The following is a 19,435-nucleotide window of genomic DNA, read 5'->3' on the forward strand; positions in this document are numbered from 1 at the left end:
CAGGAGCGCATGCACTTTTTTCTTCTCAACAAAAAAATGAGCTGCCAAATGAAGGCCTTGGATGGAAACATAGATGAATAACCAGTCTGTCTCCTCTTGGTATTCAACAGTCCATGCTTTATAACCCAGGAGGAAGCCTCTTCTGGGTTTAGTCCTACAAGTACCAGTCATCCCACTGTTACAAATCTGTGAAAATAAGTCTTTATAGCCAGGGAGATGTGGAGCTTATAAACACAATGAAGTGTGAAGGATTCTCCTGCCACAGTGCTCTGCATTTTATACATGCTCAGCCTGTGTCCGTCTGGCTGGCTGTCTAGTGCCCGACACTTTCGCTCTTCTCCTTCTCTCGGTCTGCTGTGTCTCTGCCAACACCATTGCCTGTCTGGGACATCACCCCAGAACTGGAGACAAAAACAGACGAACATCAGTGACAGCGTGAAATTCAGAGAAGAGGAAAAACAAAAGTAGATTTGACAATAGTCACAGATAGATTTGCTTTCATGAATATCTAATTCTAGTGCCATACAGTTTTACCTTTGAATAGGAGTTGGTCTGTTGTCCTTAACGAAGTTATTGAGTTTGTAGTAATCCAGGAAGGTTCGAGCCACATTCCTGCCCAACTTCATGTCTGAGGACATGGCGTTAAAGCAAAGTGCCTTTGAATGAGCCTTAGAAACAATGAATCATTATAGGAAGGGTGCAAATGACCAAGAGGAAAGTGTGGAGTGAGGCATAAAGCTGGAAACATCCTCATTTTTATGAATAAAATGGGTCAAATGGGTATATGTAATATGAAACTGACAAGAATCATTAGCTAATTGTGCCATTGCCCTCAGCTCAGTGAATGATCACAGCAACTGTGTTCTGATTGTTTTTATTTTATGGTCTGAAGCTTTATATTTTGATTTTCTCTCACTTCATTTTAACATTATGATACTGCAACATGCATGCAAAGCATCAAACAGAAGCTTCCACACGCCACATACAACTGTATGTTTTATGAACAAGTCAAGCATAAATCATATTTCTGTCCAGACTTCACTGTTAACCTTGGCGTATGAATGCCATGGTCATGCTTTATGAGGTCACAGTTACCTAAACCTTTCCAATCACCCCGAGAAGGTTTATGCCTGGGTGATTGAGACTCAGATCCATTAGAGTGGTTTTCGTCCTGGTCGTCAAACACTGAAGCTGCTATTTATTTATTTATTTATTTATTTACCTTTATTTATTAACCTTTATTTAACCAGGAAGATCCCATTGAGATTAAAAACCTCTTTTTCAAGGGAGACCTGGCCAAGATAGGCAGCAGCAGATGTCTCACAGTTACAGAAATTACTCAAACACAGGCAGCAACAACACACATGCAACAATAAGTGAAAGAATACAAATAAAATAAAATAAAAAATTCAATAAAATTCAAACAAAAATAAAAAAGTCAGTTAAAATGACAATCAATCTAATTGAAACAGTTACATGTTATGGACTTGGCCTCAAGGATTCGTAGTTTAGATTTAAAAGCACTTAATGAAATGAATTCAGTCATTTTCCATTCCTTCTGCAGTTTGTTCCAAGCCGAGGGTGCTAAATGGACAAAAGCTCTTTTACCAAGTTCAGTTCGGGCAAATGGAACAGAAAGCAACAAGTAGCCATGCGGACGAAGAGAATACCGACCAGCATGTTTCATTACAAGCAGGGAACATAGATAAGAAGGCAGCAACCCAAGTATCGCCTTATATATAAAACTGTATAAATGAGAGTTCCTCCGACTTACCAAAGCAGGCCATCCTACCTGAGAGTATAACTCACAGTGGTGAGTCTGAAATTTACAGTTAGTGATGAACCTCAGAGAAGCACGACACACAGAATCAACCATTCGAAGACATTGAGCAGAAGCATTCATATATAGAATATCACCATAATCCAGCATAGGCAAGAATGTTGCAGCAACAAGCCGCTTCTTTTAACTTCAGGTTTTTCACAAGATTCTCTACATGTGGTTTGAAGGTAAGCGAGTCATCAATTAAGATTCCCAGATATTTATAGGTGTGAACCAACTCTATTTTATTACCTTCAAGAGTGGTTACTGATGGGATTGTTTGGGCTCGTCTCCTTGATTTAGAAAACAACATGAGTTTTGTTTTGTCTGCGTTGAGAACAAGTTTAAGCTGAAGTAATGACCTTTCAAGGACATTCGAGGACAATTGCAAGACTGCACAACCAGTCAACAACTTCCTATCTTTGCTATCCTATCTTTCGGGTAGGGACAGAAAGAATGAATAAATAAGTAATTAACTTCCCCTTAGAGATGGTGTGAGGAGCTGATTTGGGCATGGACACCTAATAGGTGACGTGTTTCAGGTATGTCCACTTAGGGGGAGGACCCAGGGCAGACCCAGGAGCAGCTCGAGAGGTGATGTGGATTGACTTGGTTGGGCTCGCCTTGGTGGTCCACCAGAAGAGCTGAACGAGGTGGTCAGGAAGACCAAGGTCTGGGCATCCGTGCGCTTCCCAGAACTTGGACCCAGATATGCATCAAAAAACAAGATGGTTGGATACATTTTAAGACCTAGATATATTTGTGATTTAATTAATTCTTGCACGGCGCATTCAAATTTTAGATTAGAATCCCATTTGTCATCACTAACACACCCACTGAGGTACAGTACATAACTGGTGAGAAGCATCTAGTCCTCAGGTTACAACACACTGCAGAACTGTCCCAGCCAAACGCATGATGGTGGTATGACTCACACAAAAGCAATTACATATACACTGAAGCCTCATTTAAATTCAGAGGTGACTGCACACATCATTCCCTCGCTTAATTGTCTCTCACTACATTAGGAACAATATCAATAACTCGACTGCTTTTATAAGATAGCTAGGCGTCCATGTGTGCTGTTGCTAAGCCTGTGATCATTAGGCTAGGAAGACAAGTAATGATGTCAATCAGGTTCAGATAATGGAGAAATAGTGAACGACCGAATGCCGACAACGTCCCCAATCACCAAGAGTGCGGACAGAGTAAATTCAGATAAATAAGAACAATGTTACTAACAGACGTACATTTCATGTAGTCACTGAAGGGAGTGAACTGTAAAAACACCAAAATCAGTGCCAGCTGCCTATCAATCTAGCCACCCTGTCACACTATATATAAACATATTCATCCTTACGAGACATCCATCCATGCAGAACTTGGAACAAAACATATTTATGAGGGTTTTTCCTATCATGTGGCACTCACTTCTACCTAGCTCCATTCTTCAAAAGGCTCGTGCATGATGGAACAACACAGAGACGTAATCTGTCACTTTTCCTTGTCATTACCTTGTAGATACTCAGATATGACCTGTCATCTGCGAGACTATCTATTTATGTGATTGAAACCACTGGCATACAAAAAAAAAAAAAAAAAGAAGAAAGAGCTTTAGCATGATGAGGGGAAAAATGGGATGGATGATTTGGTCATTTTTATTTTTCCCATCGAACTTTTTAAGCCACATAAATTATGATCGTTATAAAAGTGACAAATAGTTGGCCAAAGCTGTTAACTTGTAAACTATCCATCCACGGTTTGAACAGGCTGTCTTGGTGTACCCTTCTGGCTTTGTAGTTTGTCATACTTCAAGCAACACAAAGACACAAAATCCCAGCAGTATACCTGGTAAGTTAGGCCTGTAAATACGGAAAGAGCCCGTCACCTTGGCCTTTGATGATGCATTGATGTGAGTGTTGAGGAGTTTGCACACGACTTCATTCTTCACCCGGCAGGCTCATGGCAACACTCTCCACACGACTCCACACTCTATGTTAATACCCCATCTGGCTGTTTGTCTGTGAGTCCTGCATCAGGCCAGACTTGCTGTGAATGTGTGTGTGCATGTGTGTGGGCAGGGGCCTGGCAGTCTGTCTCGGCGCTGCTACCTGATGATACTGATTAGGTTGAAATGAAACTACAGATGGACAAAAGAGGTTATGTTGTCTTGTCAGTTTGTAGTAATATCAAGAGAGTATCATTTTGACATGACGATGGCACAAATTAAGAGTTAATCTGTGATTCATTCTGGGGTGAAACACATATCTGAGAAAAAGGGCAAATTTTCCTTTTGAAAGTTTAGTCTCTTCTCAGTCTTAACATCTCAAATCACCATGGGGCTTCTTCTCGACCATCTCCGATTTCCTTAAAAAATCTATGATCCAAAGTTTGGACATACATAACAATTACTGCAAATATATGTGTAATATATCAAATAGTTTTCAAGATAAGGCAGCATGGTGCACAGTGGTTAGCACTGTTGCCTCACAGAAAGACCCCGTCCCGAGTTCAATTCCACCTTCAGGCCGGGGTCTTTCTGTGTGGAGTTTGCATGTTCTCTCTGTGTTTACGTGGGTTCTCCCTGGGTACTCTGGCTTTCTCCCACAGTCCAAAGACATGTAGTTAGTGGAGATAGGTTAACTGGAAACTAAATTGCCTATAATTGTGAATATGAGTGCGAATGGTTGAGTGTGTCCCTGCAACAGACTGGCAACCTCTCCAGGGTGTAACCCCCACCGCGACCCTGAAGAGGATAAGCAGACTTATCAAGATATATCTTTTTGAAAATATTATTGTATATTTTAAACTTGACCTGAATTATATGCCTGCTCCAAGGCAGTAGGTCTCAACTAAGTCTAGGTAGAGCTAGTCTTGAAAATGAATAATATAAATATATTTAACTAAATGAAATATTTAATTAAGAGTACCATCTGAAAAGTGTTGTATTGAGATTAGACTATCTATTGACATTTAGGTTTTTGTTGTACAGCTTGTCATGTTTGCTCAATCCAGCATGAAATTTGGATGAAAATAGCATTTTCCTCTGAATTTAACATTCAAAAGAATTCTGCATTTTTTATTTTCATTATTATGAAATCAACTATATGCCAATAAGAAATTGTCACTAATTGTCTTTTTCAATATGAAGTGTTTTTATTTGTGTGTGCTCAAATATGGAACTATTTTCATATTTTACCTAGCCAATACCTGTACCTGTCCCAAATAAGAAATCCTGATTCGTTTTGATGGTGAGAAAGGTCAAAATTTCAGGCTTTTATCTTTAATAGTTTTCTAGATATTCAAGATCAAACATGGCTTCAAATTTCACCATGCTGGGCGTGGGCTAACCAACCATTAAAAAAAGACAGACTCTAAAAAGTACTTCATATATGAAGTTAAAATTTCTCAGCAACCATTATTTAACCCAGACCTTCTGTGATAAAAATCTTAAGCAAATTGGACATGATCGAGCAGAAAATGTTTAAAACATTTTAGCATTTGAGATGTAATAACCCTTCATGGTTACCTTTGTAGGATTAATACAGGGTGGGCCATTTATATGGATAAACCGTAATAACATGGGAATGGTTGGCACCTGAAACTACGGATACTGGATGCCTGTGCTGGCATTTCTCCTGCGGTGTTGCTATCAGTGTGTGAAGAGTGGGAGAAGAGGGTTGCATTGACAATCCAACACAATGGATTGAACACATTTTATAAGTGGTCAGAAACTTATAAATAACTCATGAAAGAATAAAGTTACGTTGAAACCAAGCACACCATTGTTTTTCTTGTGACATTACCAATAAGTTTGATGTGTCACATGGCCCTCTTCCTATTGAAAAAACAAAAGTTGTATCCAAGATGGCCGACTTCTAAATGGCCATCATGGTCACCACCCGTCTTGAGGAGTTTGCCCCCTCACATATACTAATGTGCCACAAACAGGACTTTAATATCACCAACCATTCCCATGTTATTACGGTGTATCCATATAAATGGCCCACCCTGTAGTTTAAATAATGCTTATTCATCTTAAACTGGGCCTCGGTAAAGCCAAGAAACCATCTGGAATAAATTCATCATGTAGATGTAAAAACTTCTAACGGCAAGGAGCTGCAAAAAAGAAGAGCAATTGTGTAGTCTGTTGAAAAACAGCCCTACCAACTGCTTGATTACAGCTTCTGTAAGCACTTTTGTGATGAGTTTATGTACTTTGTCTCTACTTTTAAGTTAATCGAAATATAGCGCTGTTTTAATTTTGTAAATGATGATATAATTTAGACCAATGACAGAGCAGTGTGTGTCTACTTATTTGTGCAGTGTAATGGGTTTCTCAGCCAAATCAACCCCTTGATCTTCCAAATTCAAAAAACCAAGATGCTGATGCCTGTAAGACCACAGAGCAAAGGTGGACATCCCACTGACTATGTCAGCTACTATATACACTCTCTTGGTTGGACCAAAGTTATGAGCTTACCAGCAAACGCGCAGACTAATATTTCAAGCTTATATTGTGACTAAGAATAGCAGATATGTAAATATGTAGTTATTAATCTGCACACAAACACGCCCTTAGTCAAAGATGTAAACAGACACTGACAAACAAGTGCAAAACCCACTCTGCGTATTCCCTCTGACCTCTGGAAAGTTTTCGGTGTTTTCCTCAGTTCTCTTTCCTCAGCAGAGCTTGGTGCCAGTCCTGAGCTCTCTGGCCAAGCACGCTCGGCGACAAAAATATCACTCGGACCCCACCGTGCACAGATGGCCTCTCAGCTTGGCTTGTCACGACTCACGGTCTATTACAGGAGGTTTTGTGATGGACGGTCAGCCTCTGAAGGAGAACTTCTTCCACAGGGTAAATGGTCGAAGACCGAGAGGATGCCCTGACTGTTGCCTGGCACTTTGCCGGGGGAAACCGTAGGGTCTGGAAGGAGACTGCTGCTCCAGCAGGAAGTGATGCATGTGCGAGCCAGGAAACAGTCGGCGGGCTGTAGCAAGGATTAAAGTGGTGGATGGTGGTGGAAATATTTAGAAAAGCTGCTTTAGCTGCTTCGGTGCACTCTGAGGGAGTCTCTGTTGAATAACACAAGGACTAATACTCAAAATATTATTAATATTGTCTCATTAACTGGAGCGCAGAACATTATCATTATCATTGGATAATCATTATCCATTATTGGGAAGGACATAGAGAGGGTGTCCGAGTGTGTGTGCAGCCTGTCAGGATCTGTTGCTGAGGTGTGTGTATTCTTTAACATCTTGGTACACATAACGGTCTTGTCTAATCAATAGGCGGTCACTGTCATGGCTGAAGGGCATGCCGGCAAAGACGCTGATGAGATATGGGACGCATGAGACAAAGGGGATGGGGAGCGTCATGACTTGTTTACTGCAGCTGTTTGCTGTCAGCGCCGCATTTAGCGGCTTTCACTGCTATGTCTCTCGTGCCTGGTCCTGCCAGACAGACAGACAAGGTGATGAGCAGACAGCAAAGCCCCTAGTGGTAAAATGAACAAGACACGCGGAGAATGCTGTCGAGATTGGACGGGAGTTAACGAGGAGACAAGCAAGGGGACATTCAAGTCATCAATACGGGCCACTGACAGGTCCTGTCACTGCACTGACACGTAGAGAGCTAATTATCAATGCTAATCAGGAGGGTAGTCAACAACAGCAATACAGAAAGGGACATTTTTGTCCCCAGTAGCAAATCAGTAGGCTGAAAGACCTCACGTCCTGTTACCCAAAGGGACAAACAGGAGATGATTTAAATCCCTGACAGGAGGACCTGACACTGCCAAGGAGACAAGCGCCGAAGCCCGAGTAACGAAATGAGTGTGAAAAAAGGCTCCTGTTTTCTCAAAGTATTAACTAATATCAAAATCTTTTGAATCATCGCTGAAACGAGATAATGGATGCTATTTCTATGAGCCAGTTATTATCATTTTTTCAGTTTTTTTGTTAGTTAAGAAAGACTGCTTCTGTTTTCAAAGTTCATAAAAGAAAAGTACTATAAAAACAAAATGTGACTAAAAATATCCACACATATCTCATCTGGTACCTGTGGTTTATAGCTCAAAGTGTGTCTTTATGTTCTTTCTTATTGCTGTCATTAATCCTTTATGTATTTGCTTTTATAGTGGTACAATCTTATGACAGAACTGATAATAAATAAAAATAAAAACAATAAAAACAACTAGATATAGTGATGCTCACACAAGTGCTCACAAAAGCTACATAAAAAAGGGGCCCGACTGAACAGAAGAGATAAAATATACTGGACTTGGCAATTTATTTATTGAGGAAAATATGATTTATCTGCTGGGTGGAAATGTATGTGGATTAGTGGTTAGTTTCAATTTGAAATTAAAATCAATTGTTTTCATTTAAAGGTTTGACAATCAGCTGTGACATTTACAGCACAGGTTTATGGAAGTGAAACACTGCGTAAAAAAATGAGACTTTGCTCGACTCAGCACTGAACCATATCTCCATATCTATATAGCTTGGACACCACAAATCCACAGCTGGATAGATTTTGTACAAATGGAGCAAATTCAAGACATTCTGATCAGTTCATAAAAAACACCCGAAGAACACGGTCTGTAGCGATCTGTGAGGTCACTATGGGTGATCTGTAAGTGTTTAAAGGGGCCTTTCATACTGGTCGATGTTCATGTGTATAGGTCCACCGTTAGGAGAGCGCTACACAACAATCGTGTGTATGAGAGGGCTGAAAGGTGAATGCCACAATTCTGTGAAAAAGGACATTTGCAGCTTGCTACAGGTCACATGAATAGTTCAGAGACTGCTTAAACAATATGTGGATGGGTGGAAACCAAAATACAACTTTGTGGCTTAAATGAGAAGCATTTTGTTACAAGAAAGGAAAACACAGCATTCCAGCGTAGGAATCGTATGAGAGACGGTGGTGGTAGTATCTATGTTTGGGCCTGTGAATTCTAACAGTGAATTGTCAAGCAGATGGCCCCGCCCCTCCCTGAGCCTGGTTCTGCCGGAGGTTTCTTCCTGTTAAAAGGGAGTTTTTTCTTCCCACTGTTGCCAAAGTGCTTGCTCATAGGGGGTCATATGATTGTTGGGTTTTTTTCTGTATCTACTGTACAATATAAAGCGCCTTGAGGCGACTTTTGTTGTGATTTGGCGCTATATAAATAAAATTGAATTGAATTGAAGACAGAAAAGGTCAGAATGGTTCAAGAGTAATTAAAGCTTAAGAGGCTTTGGACTGGTCATGTTAACCTTCTGACCCAAACTCAGCACTTCATGTTTTCAATAGTGGAAAAGACTAAGATTTCTTCTAGTCAGTGTGGAGGAAAGTTCAGCTGCAACTTTCAGAGCACAAGCTAAACGCTCTCATTCCCAATGCGTAACATACCGACAATTTGTCACGTCCTGAGGCATCTCATAGTAACCCAAAAGGTCCCTATGATACGCGCCGGAGTGTGGATGGAATTCAATAGAATGACGCTCCTGGTATTAGATATTGTTTTCCAATGTTTCCGATGGGTTGGGTGGCCAACGTTTTGGGATGACAGCGTGTTGGGCTACTAAATAAAGTAAAAGGTCATGTTTTTTGACACTCCTTGTTAAACACTTAATTATTTTCCAAAACAAATATATGCCCAAGTCCATTATTCTCTGTCTCCTTTCTTTAGCATTCTCCTTATTTACTTTCAGGACTTAAATCAAAGGCTTAAGAAATTTTCAAACACATGTTAACAGTGGATTCTGTGGCTTCTCAGTTCATTTCGACTGATTTCTGTTGCTCTTACATTTGAAATTTAATGACAGTGCCTTTATCTCCAGCACTTTAGCTGCACGTCAGCTGACTTTTCCAACTCCACTGTATTTAGAAGCTCTTGATTCCTCTCAGTATTTGAACCTGAACTGAAATTGAACTTCTTTTAGTACTTCAAAAGTTTTCAACTGCACATTTGCAGCACCACTTTTTTTAAAGCAGAAATGTTGCATTTTCTAGAGCGAATAATATCTGCAAACTTTCTTAGGTTTTCCAGCCTTATCAACATATGTAAAAGAAAAAAGAAAAACACCACCGGTGATGTACATATATGTTTGTGCATCTTTGTGAGTACTCATATGAGGACACCTGTTCATCTGAGCATGGCAACCAGATTTGTGCAATCAACTGTGTGTGTAGATGCGGGTGTCTATGTGCGCTGGCTTGCATATGTGAGCACCTATCCATTTGCGCGTATCTGTGTGATGTGATGTGGATGATGTGTGGTAGTGAAGCATATTTGCCTCCAAGCTATATCATTTGCATACTTGTCACAGCCTGTCCATTGGGTGTCAGGTTCACTGATGCATACTGTGTTCCATTGGCAGCTCTGGTATTCATGGAGTCCCACTGTTATGGTGAGGTGCCTGTCGAGTGCTGTTGCTTTGGCAGACAGACATCACATACGCATGAAGATAAAGAGGAGCACCTATTTGTCTATGTGCGTATGCACATGTGTTTGAGAGTGTGCAGATATGTAGCTTTATTTATGTCAAAGCCAACTGTCTTGGCTGTCAATCCATGCTGTATCAGTGCATCTAACCTACTGCTGTGAATAAAGACCCAAACATTGTTGCTTGATTAAATCAGGAGTGACCACCTTTGATGAGAAGAATGCCATTTTCTTTGTATATATCTCGCCACTGAAGGAAAAAACACTTGCAGAAAGAGAACACAAAAGAAAAGTGCATTGCTCCTTTAAAAAACAACAACAACAACAATTTAAAAAAAAACCTGACTCTATTATGACAGAAGAAGCAACGACGCTCCCTTCAAAACAGGAAAAACAAGTGCAAAATCTTCCAGGGAAGCAAATTCTTAATGGCTTTAGAAATTTTGAACTAGTTCTTCAAAGTCAAAGTGATCACTGTTGCTCAGATAAAACAGGAAAAAGAACACACGCACACACAAGGTAAGTAGGCTCCCAAAGCTTACACAAAAAGAAAAACACACTGGCTATGTTACACACGCACACAAACCCACAACAGAAAGCATCACGCAGAGTTTTGAACAAGATCCCAGTTTATCTCAACCTTCATCCCCTTTCCCTTCCAGCTGAACTTCCACGGTGTGAACCGGAAGGTGCCTCAAAAAAACTGCAAAAAATGCAGTTTTACTTTTTTTAAACAAAAAAGAAGAAAGTGCAGACAATAAACAAGGCTAAAATATTTTTACTGTGAGTTTGCTGTGTGGTATTTACTTTGATGGAAGTGGCTGCAAGAAGAGCATGCAAGCATAAAGAAAATATAGGTGCTAGAGGAGGTATGAGCATGCACACATGGAAACAGGCTCACAGGTGTTAAATGATTAGAGGACAAAGAGAAGACAGACACACAATAGAGGTTGTCCCTGCTGTTTCAGAGAAGAGGATTCTCAGCTTGACTAGATGATATAATGAGCTGTTATGTTCTGGGTGATGAGATGAGAGGAAAGGACAGAATAGAGGAGACGCACGAAAGGAGAGGAGGAATCAAAAAACAAACTCAGACAGACACACACATTGAATTACGCTGTTTTCTGAGCACCTTCAAACTGTGACAAAAGCCTCGGCTGTGTGAAAGGTTAAGATTTCAATTTTGGTGGCTACAAGTCACAGCAGTGGAGGAGAGTCAGGAAAAATGAAAGGGCGAGGGCAGCATTTTTGGAAGGTGGTAGGAGTTAGGGGCCTAGGTTATTATTTATTTGTCATGTATTAGTTTAGTGGATTGTGCATGTGTGTGTGTGTGTGTGTTTGTGTCAGGTGAGAAACAAGAAAGGGGAGGAGTGGTGGGTGGGTGGGGGGGCAGATGCTAAAGGTCTCTGTTGATGATTTGCACGCTCCATCGAGCTGACTGCTGGGGCATAAAAACTTACATGGTCGGTTTCTTCAACCTGCCTGACCTCAATCTCCACTCTACACCAGGTCCCTGTGCTGCGTACCCACCCTGTGGAGCTCCTCCTCTTTGGAACCCTCCTTTTTCACAACCTACATCACACACACACACACACACACATTTGGAAAACAAAGAAAAAAGTCCTCCCAACAGACGTGGGTTCTCTCATAAATTGACCTTCAGAATAAATGCACACAAACACACACAAACAGAACAGGCTCTGAACCCAGCGCCGCCGCCACCTCAAACGAAAACACAGAGTGGAATTTGTTATGTGCATTTTGTTTAGCATAACAGCCAGACACTTGTCTCTTCCGTGTATTACCATATTTTTTTCTGTGGCTGCTCTATGTGCGTACACATGCTGGTTCTTCCATGTGTGCAATGCAACGAGCTGAGATGTTTCTATCAAAAGCATTAAAGTCATAAACCTTTGTGGAAAACACACATGCAACATCACAATATGCATTTTTTAGCCTCTATAAGCAGGAAGAGAAGACTTGTTTTTATTCAGCCTCTCGTCTGTCACTTAAAAACCAAAAAAACAACATTACCATAAAGACTAGTAGTGATGCATATGTAAAACTGATCTTCCTATATCTAACTTTCCATGTGTTAATGAATCGTGACTTGCCTCTTCTTTTGGCGAGGCAGATTTTGCTAGTTATTGGCACTAGAGGGCACTAGGGCTGCATCTATATCCACCCACCCCTTCGCCTGTGGAGTATGTGTAGGGGAGCACATACTTTTCATATGTAGGGTCCTTATCTCACTCTCTAAATCTCTCTTTCTCCCTCTTCTCACTCACTCTATCGGTAAGATCAAACCCCCATCGGCCAGCTTTCAGGAGCTCTTCAGCCCTGAGAAGGTCAGCCGAAGGAAAACTTCCTCCCGTCCGCCTCCATTAAGACACCTGTGACCTTCAGTCTCCGTGATAAATGTAAGGCTGCGCTCATGATTGTAGCCGACAGAGATCCCGTTTGTTTCGCTGTTTTACAGAAACCGTCGCTCCGTCTGCGCACACACAAGCGCAGCGCTAAATATGCCAACACAAGCCCCTTTTTCTCCTCTCTCTTTTGTATATGAAATCAATAGACACAGCTATCACATCCCTATTCTGTCACTGCACATCTGTCGCAACAAGAGGCAACAAAAGATCAACATGCTTTTCTAGTGAGTACACATGACCTGACACACACACACACACACACACACACACACACACACACACACACATGCGCTAACGCTCAAAACACAAACATTAAAATAATGACTCCAGTGATTACAAGATCAGTTGGCTTGATTTCAGTGGGAGATTGTTGCTGCGGAAACAGTGCTTGTTTGGTGTGTTTTGGAAGAGGAGAAATGAAGAGAGAACATTACTGCTGGTCTCTTCACTTTAAAGATGGAGAGATCACACACAGTGAAGGATACAGGTCTCCTCAGTGTAGGGAACAGGAGCAGTGCTGCCAGCTGTCATGTAGCTGTAGAAGGACACCTCGAGAGTGTAGCAGTAGGACGTGTCGTCGAGAAGACCGCCAAGGAAACGCCTACCGGTACCGGCCTTCACCACATCACGGTTAAAGGAAGTGTTGGACTAGAGAAACAGATGGAAAAAAACTGAGATACATTAAAGGTTTAGATTCAAGTCTTTATGTCGGCAGAGATGCTGGAGTCTGGAGAATGTTATAGCATTTGTTGCATTAAGTCTGTAATGCAACAAATAGTATAAAAACTACAGAATTCTACTACAAAATGTTTCCCAAAGTCCCAGAAAACCTAATCTGGAAAGAAGAGGTGTATGACATGAGACCAAGTAGTCACACTATTTTCAAAAGCCTGAATGGACAGACACCTTCTTCCAGTCCAATGTGCTGGTTTTTGGTTTGCTGTCACCAGTTTCTGAAAAGTGGAGTACATCTCTGTTGTTTCTGATGGATCCTTAGAGGTTCTGTTTTAACCAAACACGGCTACAGCTTAGAAATTATCAAAAGAAAATCACACAGCACAATGACTGGCTAGAGAAACCATGCAGAGGATTCAAGTTCCCTGCATTGCCTGGTGTGACTGTTTGAGGAAGTGTTTGAAGCACGCAACTAGTGTTAGGCTAAAAACAATCCTAGTTATGCAACTCTCTGGGCAGCACAATTTCTTCCTCTCTTGGAGTGAGGACAAACTGGATGTTAGTGGTTTACTATCTCAACATTATCTCAAAGTGGTATGAGATGAGAAGATGAGATGAGGCTAGCTGGTTAGCGTAATTCAGTAGATAGCTCTGCAGCACAAAACACATCGGACATCTCTGGCATAACTTCATCACAGTTAATTGCTTACATTCTGTTGAAGAATCGCACACCCCAAACCTTTAATGAATCAGAAAATAAACACTAATGTTTTACTAAGTCTGCTTTATGTAGAAATAAGCTCGTGCTTGCAAGTTAACTATTTCTACATCTTAAATTTCACCTCAGTTCCTAAATGTCCACAAAACATGAATGCAAACTTCTCTTGCAGACACGAAGAGGCAGAGTGTGTTTAACTAAAATCAAGCCGTTTATTAAAGTGGTGGTGAAAATACTAAATGGGGTACAAGAGCAAACCTCAAGTGAGAAGTAAATCTAGTGTCCAGGAGCTGGAATACATGAGAAGAAAGTGAAGTGACACTCTGACAAAGACTGACAAAGAGGGATTATGGGAGTGGAAGAGCTGGGGAGAACGAGACACGGGTGAACTAAATCACGGGAAACAAGACGCAGGAAGCAAAACTAAAAGCAAAACACAAAGAACAAGACTAAATTCAATAACAGGAACAAATACAAGAAGTAACACAAACACTAAGCACACCTGGAATCTCGTAATACTGATATAAACTAAACTGGAAAGTCCAAAAACCCGAAAATAGACCCAGGACCATGATACCTTCATGTCGAAGATCATCTCTGATGGTGAAAGCTAGTTTCCAGTTAAAACTGATTTCAGGAGCTCAATGCTGAAGAGTGCAAAAACAAGGCAGGGCATCAGGTCAGGAGCAGAGGAGTGTGCTTTGTTTCCCAACAGTGCGCATTAAATCTCCTACAGAGTGTTAATAATACTAACAGAAGTCTGAGGGAGGACATTCAGCGCAAACAGCCTGAACTGTGGCACATTGCAACTTTTCCGGCTACATAAAAAGTAGGGGGGCAGAATCTGGCACCAGCTGCTCCCACCTGCAGAGTGGGTACGGGTGTGGAGGTAGGCTGTGTCCTGGCTGGCCTCACCCTAGGAGTCAGCACGGAGCAAACCGGACATCAGCTACTCTCATGAAGTCGAGGGACGTCAGTGGGGGCGGCTGTGACGGTATCGACCAGGACCCGAGCCGAGCTGCCAGATTTTGTATTAGCTGCATCCGGCACTCGGGCCGAAACACTGCCGCCTGCTCCCTCTGCGTGCCACCATTTGGGCCAGCGCCTCCATTGGCTGGCCAGGTCGCAGTTCCGCAAATGTGAGATGATAGGTGGATCACTTTCAGGCTGGCATTCTGTTATTCATTCAGCTATCCAAACATCCAAAGGAACGTGTCTACTGGACAATGATATTCCTACTTTCAGCTGCTCCCTTGCTACAAGGGGTCGCCACAGTGGGTAGATGTCTGATTTGTCAGATTTTTATACTGGATACCATTCCAGCTAGTGGAGGTCCCACTAATATCACTACTTTTATTATTAGTGATTTCTTTACTTAGTGAATGCGGTATGTCCTTGTAGAACAGAAGTTGGGTTAGTCTACTTCTTACATAGATATAGATCTTGATTGAGTCATATCTACTCTAAAGTAACCAATGAAAGAATTTTTTTTTAAAAAGCTGCTGTGATTAGTCTCTTCAGTGAAAACGTGTTTGTGCCTCGGAAGTTCTTTGAAGTAGTTTTGTACAATGTCATTTCAAAGATTGGCTGTAAATGGCTAAAGCAGGGGAAAAAATTACATTTATTTTTAGTTCTGAGCTTGTCAGCTATACTACACGGCTATGATGCCGTCTTGGGAGGAGTGCATAGAAAAAAAAGTTTCCATTCACTGTCACTCCACTCTGGTGCACTGAGAGTTGCCTTGCTGAAATGCAGACTTGGCTGCCACCAGTGGGAGTTTGCCATGATTGTGTTGTGCTGCTGCTGCTGCTGCTGCTGCACTGGGTTTTAGGTAGTGCTGAATGGGCACAGGGACAAAAGCACAGTGAGGGAGATGACCCCTGGGCCAGCTGTCACACAAGCAATACAGAGAAACGAGAGAAGTTCTCCAGAAATAGCGTCGTACTTGTCCTTCGTAATGCGGCATAGAGTATAGACGCTGACAATAAGTGACATTTCCATACGTGTGTGGCTGAACATCTGCCTGTCTGGCTTCCCTATGTGTCAATGGGCAATAAAGGTTATTCTTTATGATGTGTGTAAGTGGATCTGCTATGAAATGTCACTGTCACCGAGAGAACGAAGGTCAGTGGAAGGGACCCGGGGCTGAGACGAACCAGCTTGGCGGATAATGTATCTGTATGAAAAGGTGTTATAAGGTTCTGCACGTGTAGCAGGGTGGAGGAGCGTCACAGTGACTGAGTGAATATTTCCACCCATGTGCCCTTCTGTTCTTTTTTGCTGTTGTCCTTTGTTTCTCCTCCTCACCCCCTTTGGTTTGCACAATCCTTCCCGTCCAAAATAAACTCAGTTTTAGCCACCTAGGAGGGCGCTTTAGCAGAACACCTGCGTCACTCACACAGAGTCTCCTGGCCTACTTACAGTCCTGTGCTTCGTCATGACCTTCTGCTTGTTTTCTGTGCTTGGATACAACATAAATGCACATTCACCATTATGAGTATATGCATTTTTACACAATTGAGAATCCTTTTTAGATTTTACTTCTTTAGGACTCCAGCAAACCCGAACGCTATGCAAAAAAGCATTCCAGCTGTTGTTCTCGTAATCCTTATGCTTCAGCGTTCCCTCTTTTTGCTCCCCTTCCCTTCACCCTTCCTCTAATCCTTGGACAAGGTGAAAATCGTTTCTGGAATGCATGCATTTGTACGATCTATGCTCAGAGTGGGTCTGCGTACGACTCTGTTCAGTAAAGGCAGCAAATTTGCATTATCCCATTTGACTGAAATCTAAATAGATTTCTGACCGTTTCTGATTAAAACGAAAGTCTGTTTTGCTTGAGGCACTGAAACCTCGTATAACACAACATTTAAAAAAATTACTGCAATTCTTGTGGATTTCCCCTGCCAGTAAATCCTCTACGCAGGCGAAAATACAGAGGATATTTTCATATTTTTGCTCGTGACTGCTGGGCACAAAGCACACTCTTAATTAATATGTGTGTAGTCTGTGTTTTCCTCTCACCTAAAACCAAGCAGGTGCTTTTATTTAAAATCAACATCTTACCTCAAAGGCATGCAGTAAAAACGGAAAGGTACCCATTGCAAGCTACGTAAGTTCTCAACTGACTGCCACTAAGGTTGCAGCAGTTGGCAATTAAGTGCCTCGGTGAACACTGCATTGCCAGAATTTGCTGAGATATGACTATTTCATGTTCTCATTTCAAGCTAACCCGAAGGCCGAAGCTGGTGTAATTTTGGTCCCGAGCCCACTTGTCTGTCTGTATCACTTACAAAGGAGAAGTCTGGCGCGTTTTGGCACAGCAGTCGGGGGAAGACAGCCTGTCTCTGGACGCGCTCCTCGTCCTCAAACACGTTGCCATACATAAAGCCGTTCAGCATAGTGGAGTGGGCATGAACATCAATGTAGAACTCCAAACTGACTCTCTGATGGAGGAAAAGAGAAAGAGAACAGAGGGACAGGGAAACAGACAGATGATAAAAAACATCAGGTTAGCCGGGATACTTTTCTGTCAGTGAGCAACACTCCACATCAGAGATTCTCCACTGGGAGTAAGGAAAGTCCTCTCTCGGCTCTGGGGATACTTCGCCGGAGAGAGGCTTTCACCCATGGGATGACAACAAAACCCTCCAGACACCGAAAATACGCTGATACCTAAAAGGAGCCAACCACCCACACATAACTTCCATCAGGCTGTCCTTCTGAAGGGCACGGTTTCAGAACGTACATGGTCGGGTGAGCCAAGAGCAATATCGTGAAAATACACACGCTCAGGTGGACGTCGCAGATTCATCACGCACACCAAATGTATTTATCAGGTTAATACCGACTTCATATTGAGAGTGTAATGTCTTTTCTCTCTAGTACACTCTGTGTAAAATGGATTTGATAAGATCTGTTTCTCCAGCTTGACTCTGCTATCAGTCTACACACACACACACACACACACACACACACACACACACACACACACACACACACACACACACACACACAGAGTTTGAGAGAGAGAGACTTTTATCTTATGATACAAATAAATGACATATTTTTCTGACCTCCAGCTATAATATGACAAGATGCAGGACCACCATCATACATGAGTATTACTCCAGATGCCTCCCACAAACACCGACTCTACCTACCAGCTGTGAGAATCACAACATTCCAGTTTGAAAGATTTAACATGATTTGTGCAACGTCACAAGATTTGATTTTTTTTTGAGTCAACAATCAGAGTGCAGATCAGAACAGCCAATTTAAAGAAGTGCAGTCACACTAATTCAAATGGCGTTTAATTAAAACACGTGACAACATGAAGTTCACACAGAAAAATAATTGAGTGTGACACAAAGAGTAAATTCACTCTATTTCTGAAAGCACCGCTAATGGGTGTGATTGTCTACAATCTGAGAACAATAGTTAGATGGCTCCTGGAAACATTAAAGTATATAATTATTGTAAAAGTATTCGGTTTTTTCTTCTTTCCACATTCAAACCTTTGTTTTCTACAGCTGTGACTGACTTGCAGATTTTCTTTCTTGTGCCATTTCAAGTTATTAAGACACACTAGTACACACTAATTGTCAAAGCATCACTCAAAATGTAGATGGTAGTATTTATAGCATTATCTGGCAGTAGCGGTTTATCTGGTTTTTGCATTTCTCTCGATAAATGACAACATGCTGCGTAATTTAACTATATACAATTCAAAATAAACACAGACCTGCTTTTATCTCACACTGAGATTATAATTCCTGAACTGGAATCCTAAAGCGAAACAAGGTGTGGTGAGAGGACTGGCAAATATGACCTCACTTGGCTAAAACCTTCTCACTTCAGCAGTCTTACACTGGTTCTGACAAGGGCAAGCACACAAGCCCTCACACAACCCCCCCCCAACCCCCACACACACCTCCAGACCCTTAACTCCAGAGCAACACCCGCCAGCGCCATCCCTCCTCTCTCCCTCCTCTATCTTATCACATTGTTCCCCTTTTCCTACTTTTATCCTTTCATTCTGCTTCTTTTCCTTCTTTATCTCTTCCCCTCCCTCCTTCCCACTCGGCTCATTAACGATTCCCTACCACACCTTGTTCCCCTGTGGGTCGTAAAGAGGAGGAGGGATGGAAGAATGAGAGGATGGAAAAGGAGAGAAGAGGGTATGGAGTGAATGAGGGGTCAAAGAAGGGAAGGATGGAGGTAGGAAAACCCAAAAGGAGAAGGGAACAGCAAAGATGGACAAAAGGCAGAGAAGGAAAACAATGCATGGCTGTGCGTATGTGTGAGTGTGTGGAGAGACAGTCGGGCAGCGATGGGAAAACAGAAAAGCACAGAGATG

General features: G+C 41.9%; 1 protein-coding gene across 1 annotated transcript in view; it reads right to left on the minus strand.

The window, feature by feature from the left end:
* Positions 1–10: 10 nt before the first annotated feature.
* The window catches only part of agbl4 (AGBL carboxypeptidase 4), a 335,409-nt gene continuing 315,984 nt past the window's right edge, over positions 11–19,435 (minus strand). Inside the window, exons 10-13 of the mRNA XM_005920756.3 lie at positions 17,370–17,522; positions 13,172–13,334; positions 535–628; positions 11–401 (exon numbers count right to left, since the gene is read on the minus strand). Of these exons, the coding sequence (XP_005920818.1) occupies positions 314–401; positions 535–628; positions 13,172–13,334; positions 17,370–17,522 (498 nt within the window). The 3' untranslated portion in view covers positions 11–313. The remainder of the gene's footprint in view (positions 402–534; positions 629–13,171; positions 13,335–17,369; positions 17,523–19,435) is intronic.

This window comes from Haplochromis burtoni, unplaced genomic scaffold, assembly GCF_018398535.1.
Source record: "Haplochromis burtoni strain Fernald_Lab_line unplaced genomic scaffold, NCSU_Asbu1 Contig_42, whole genome shotgun sequence".
NCBI lineage: Eukaryota > Metazoa > Chordata > Actinopteri > Cichliformes > Cichlidae > Haplochromis > Haplochromis burtoni.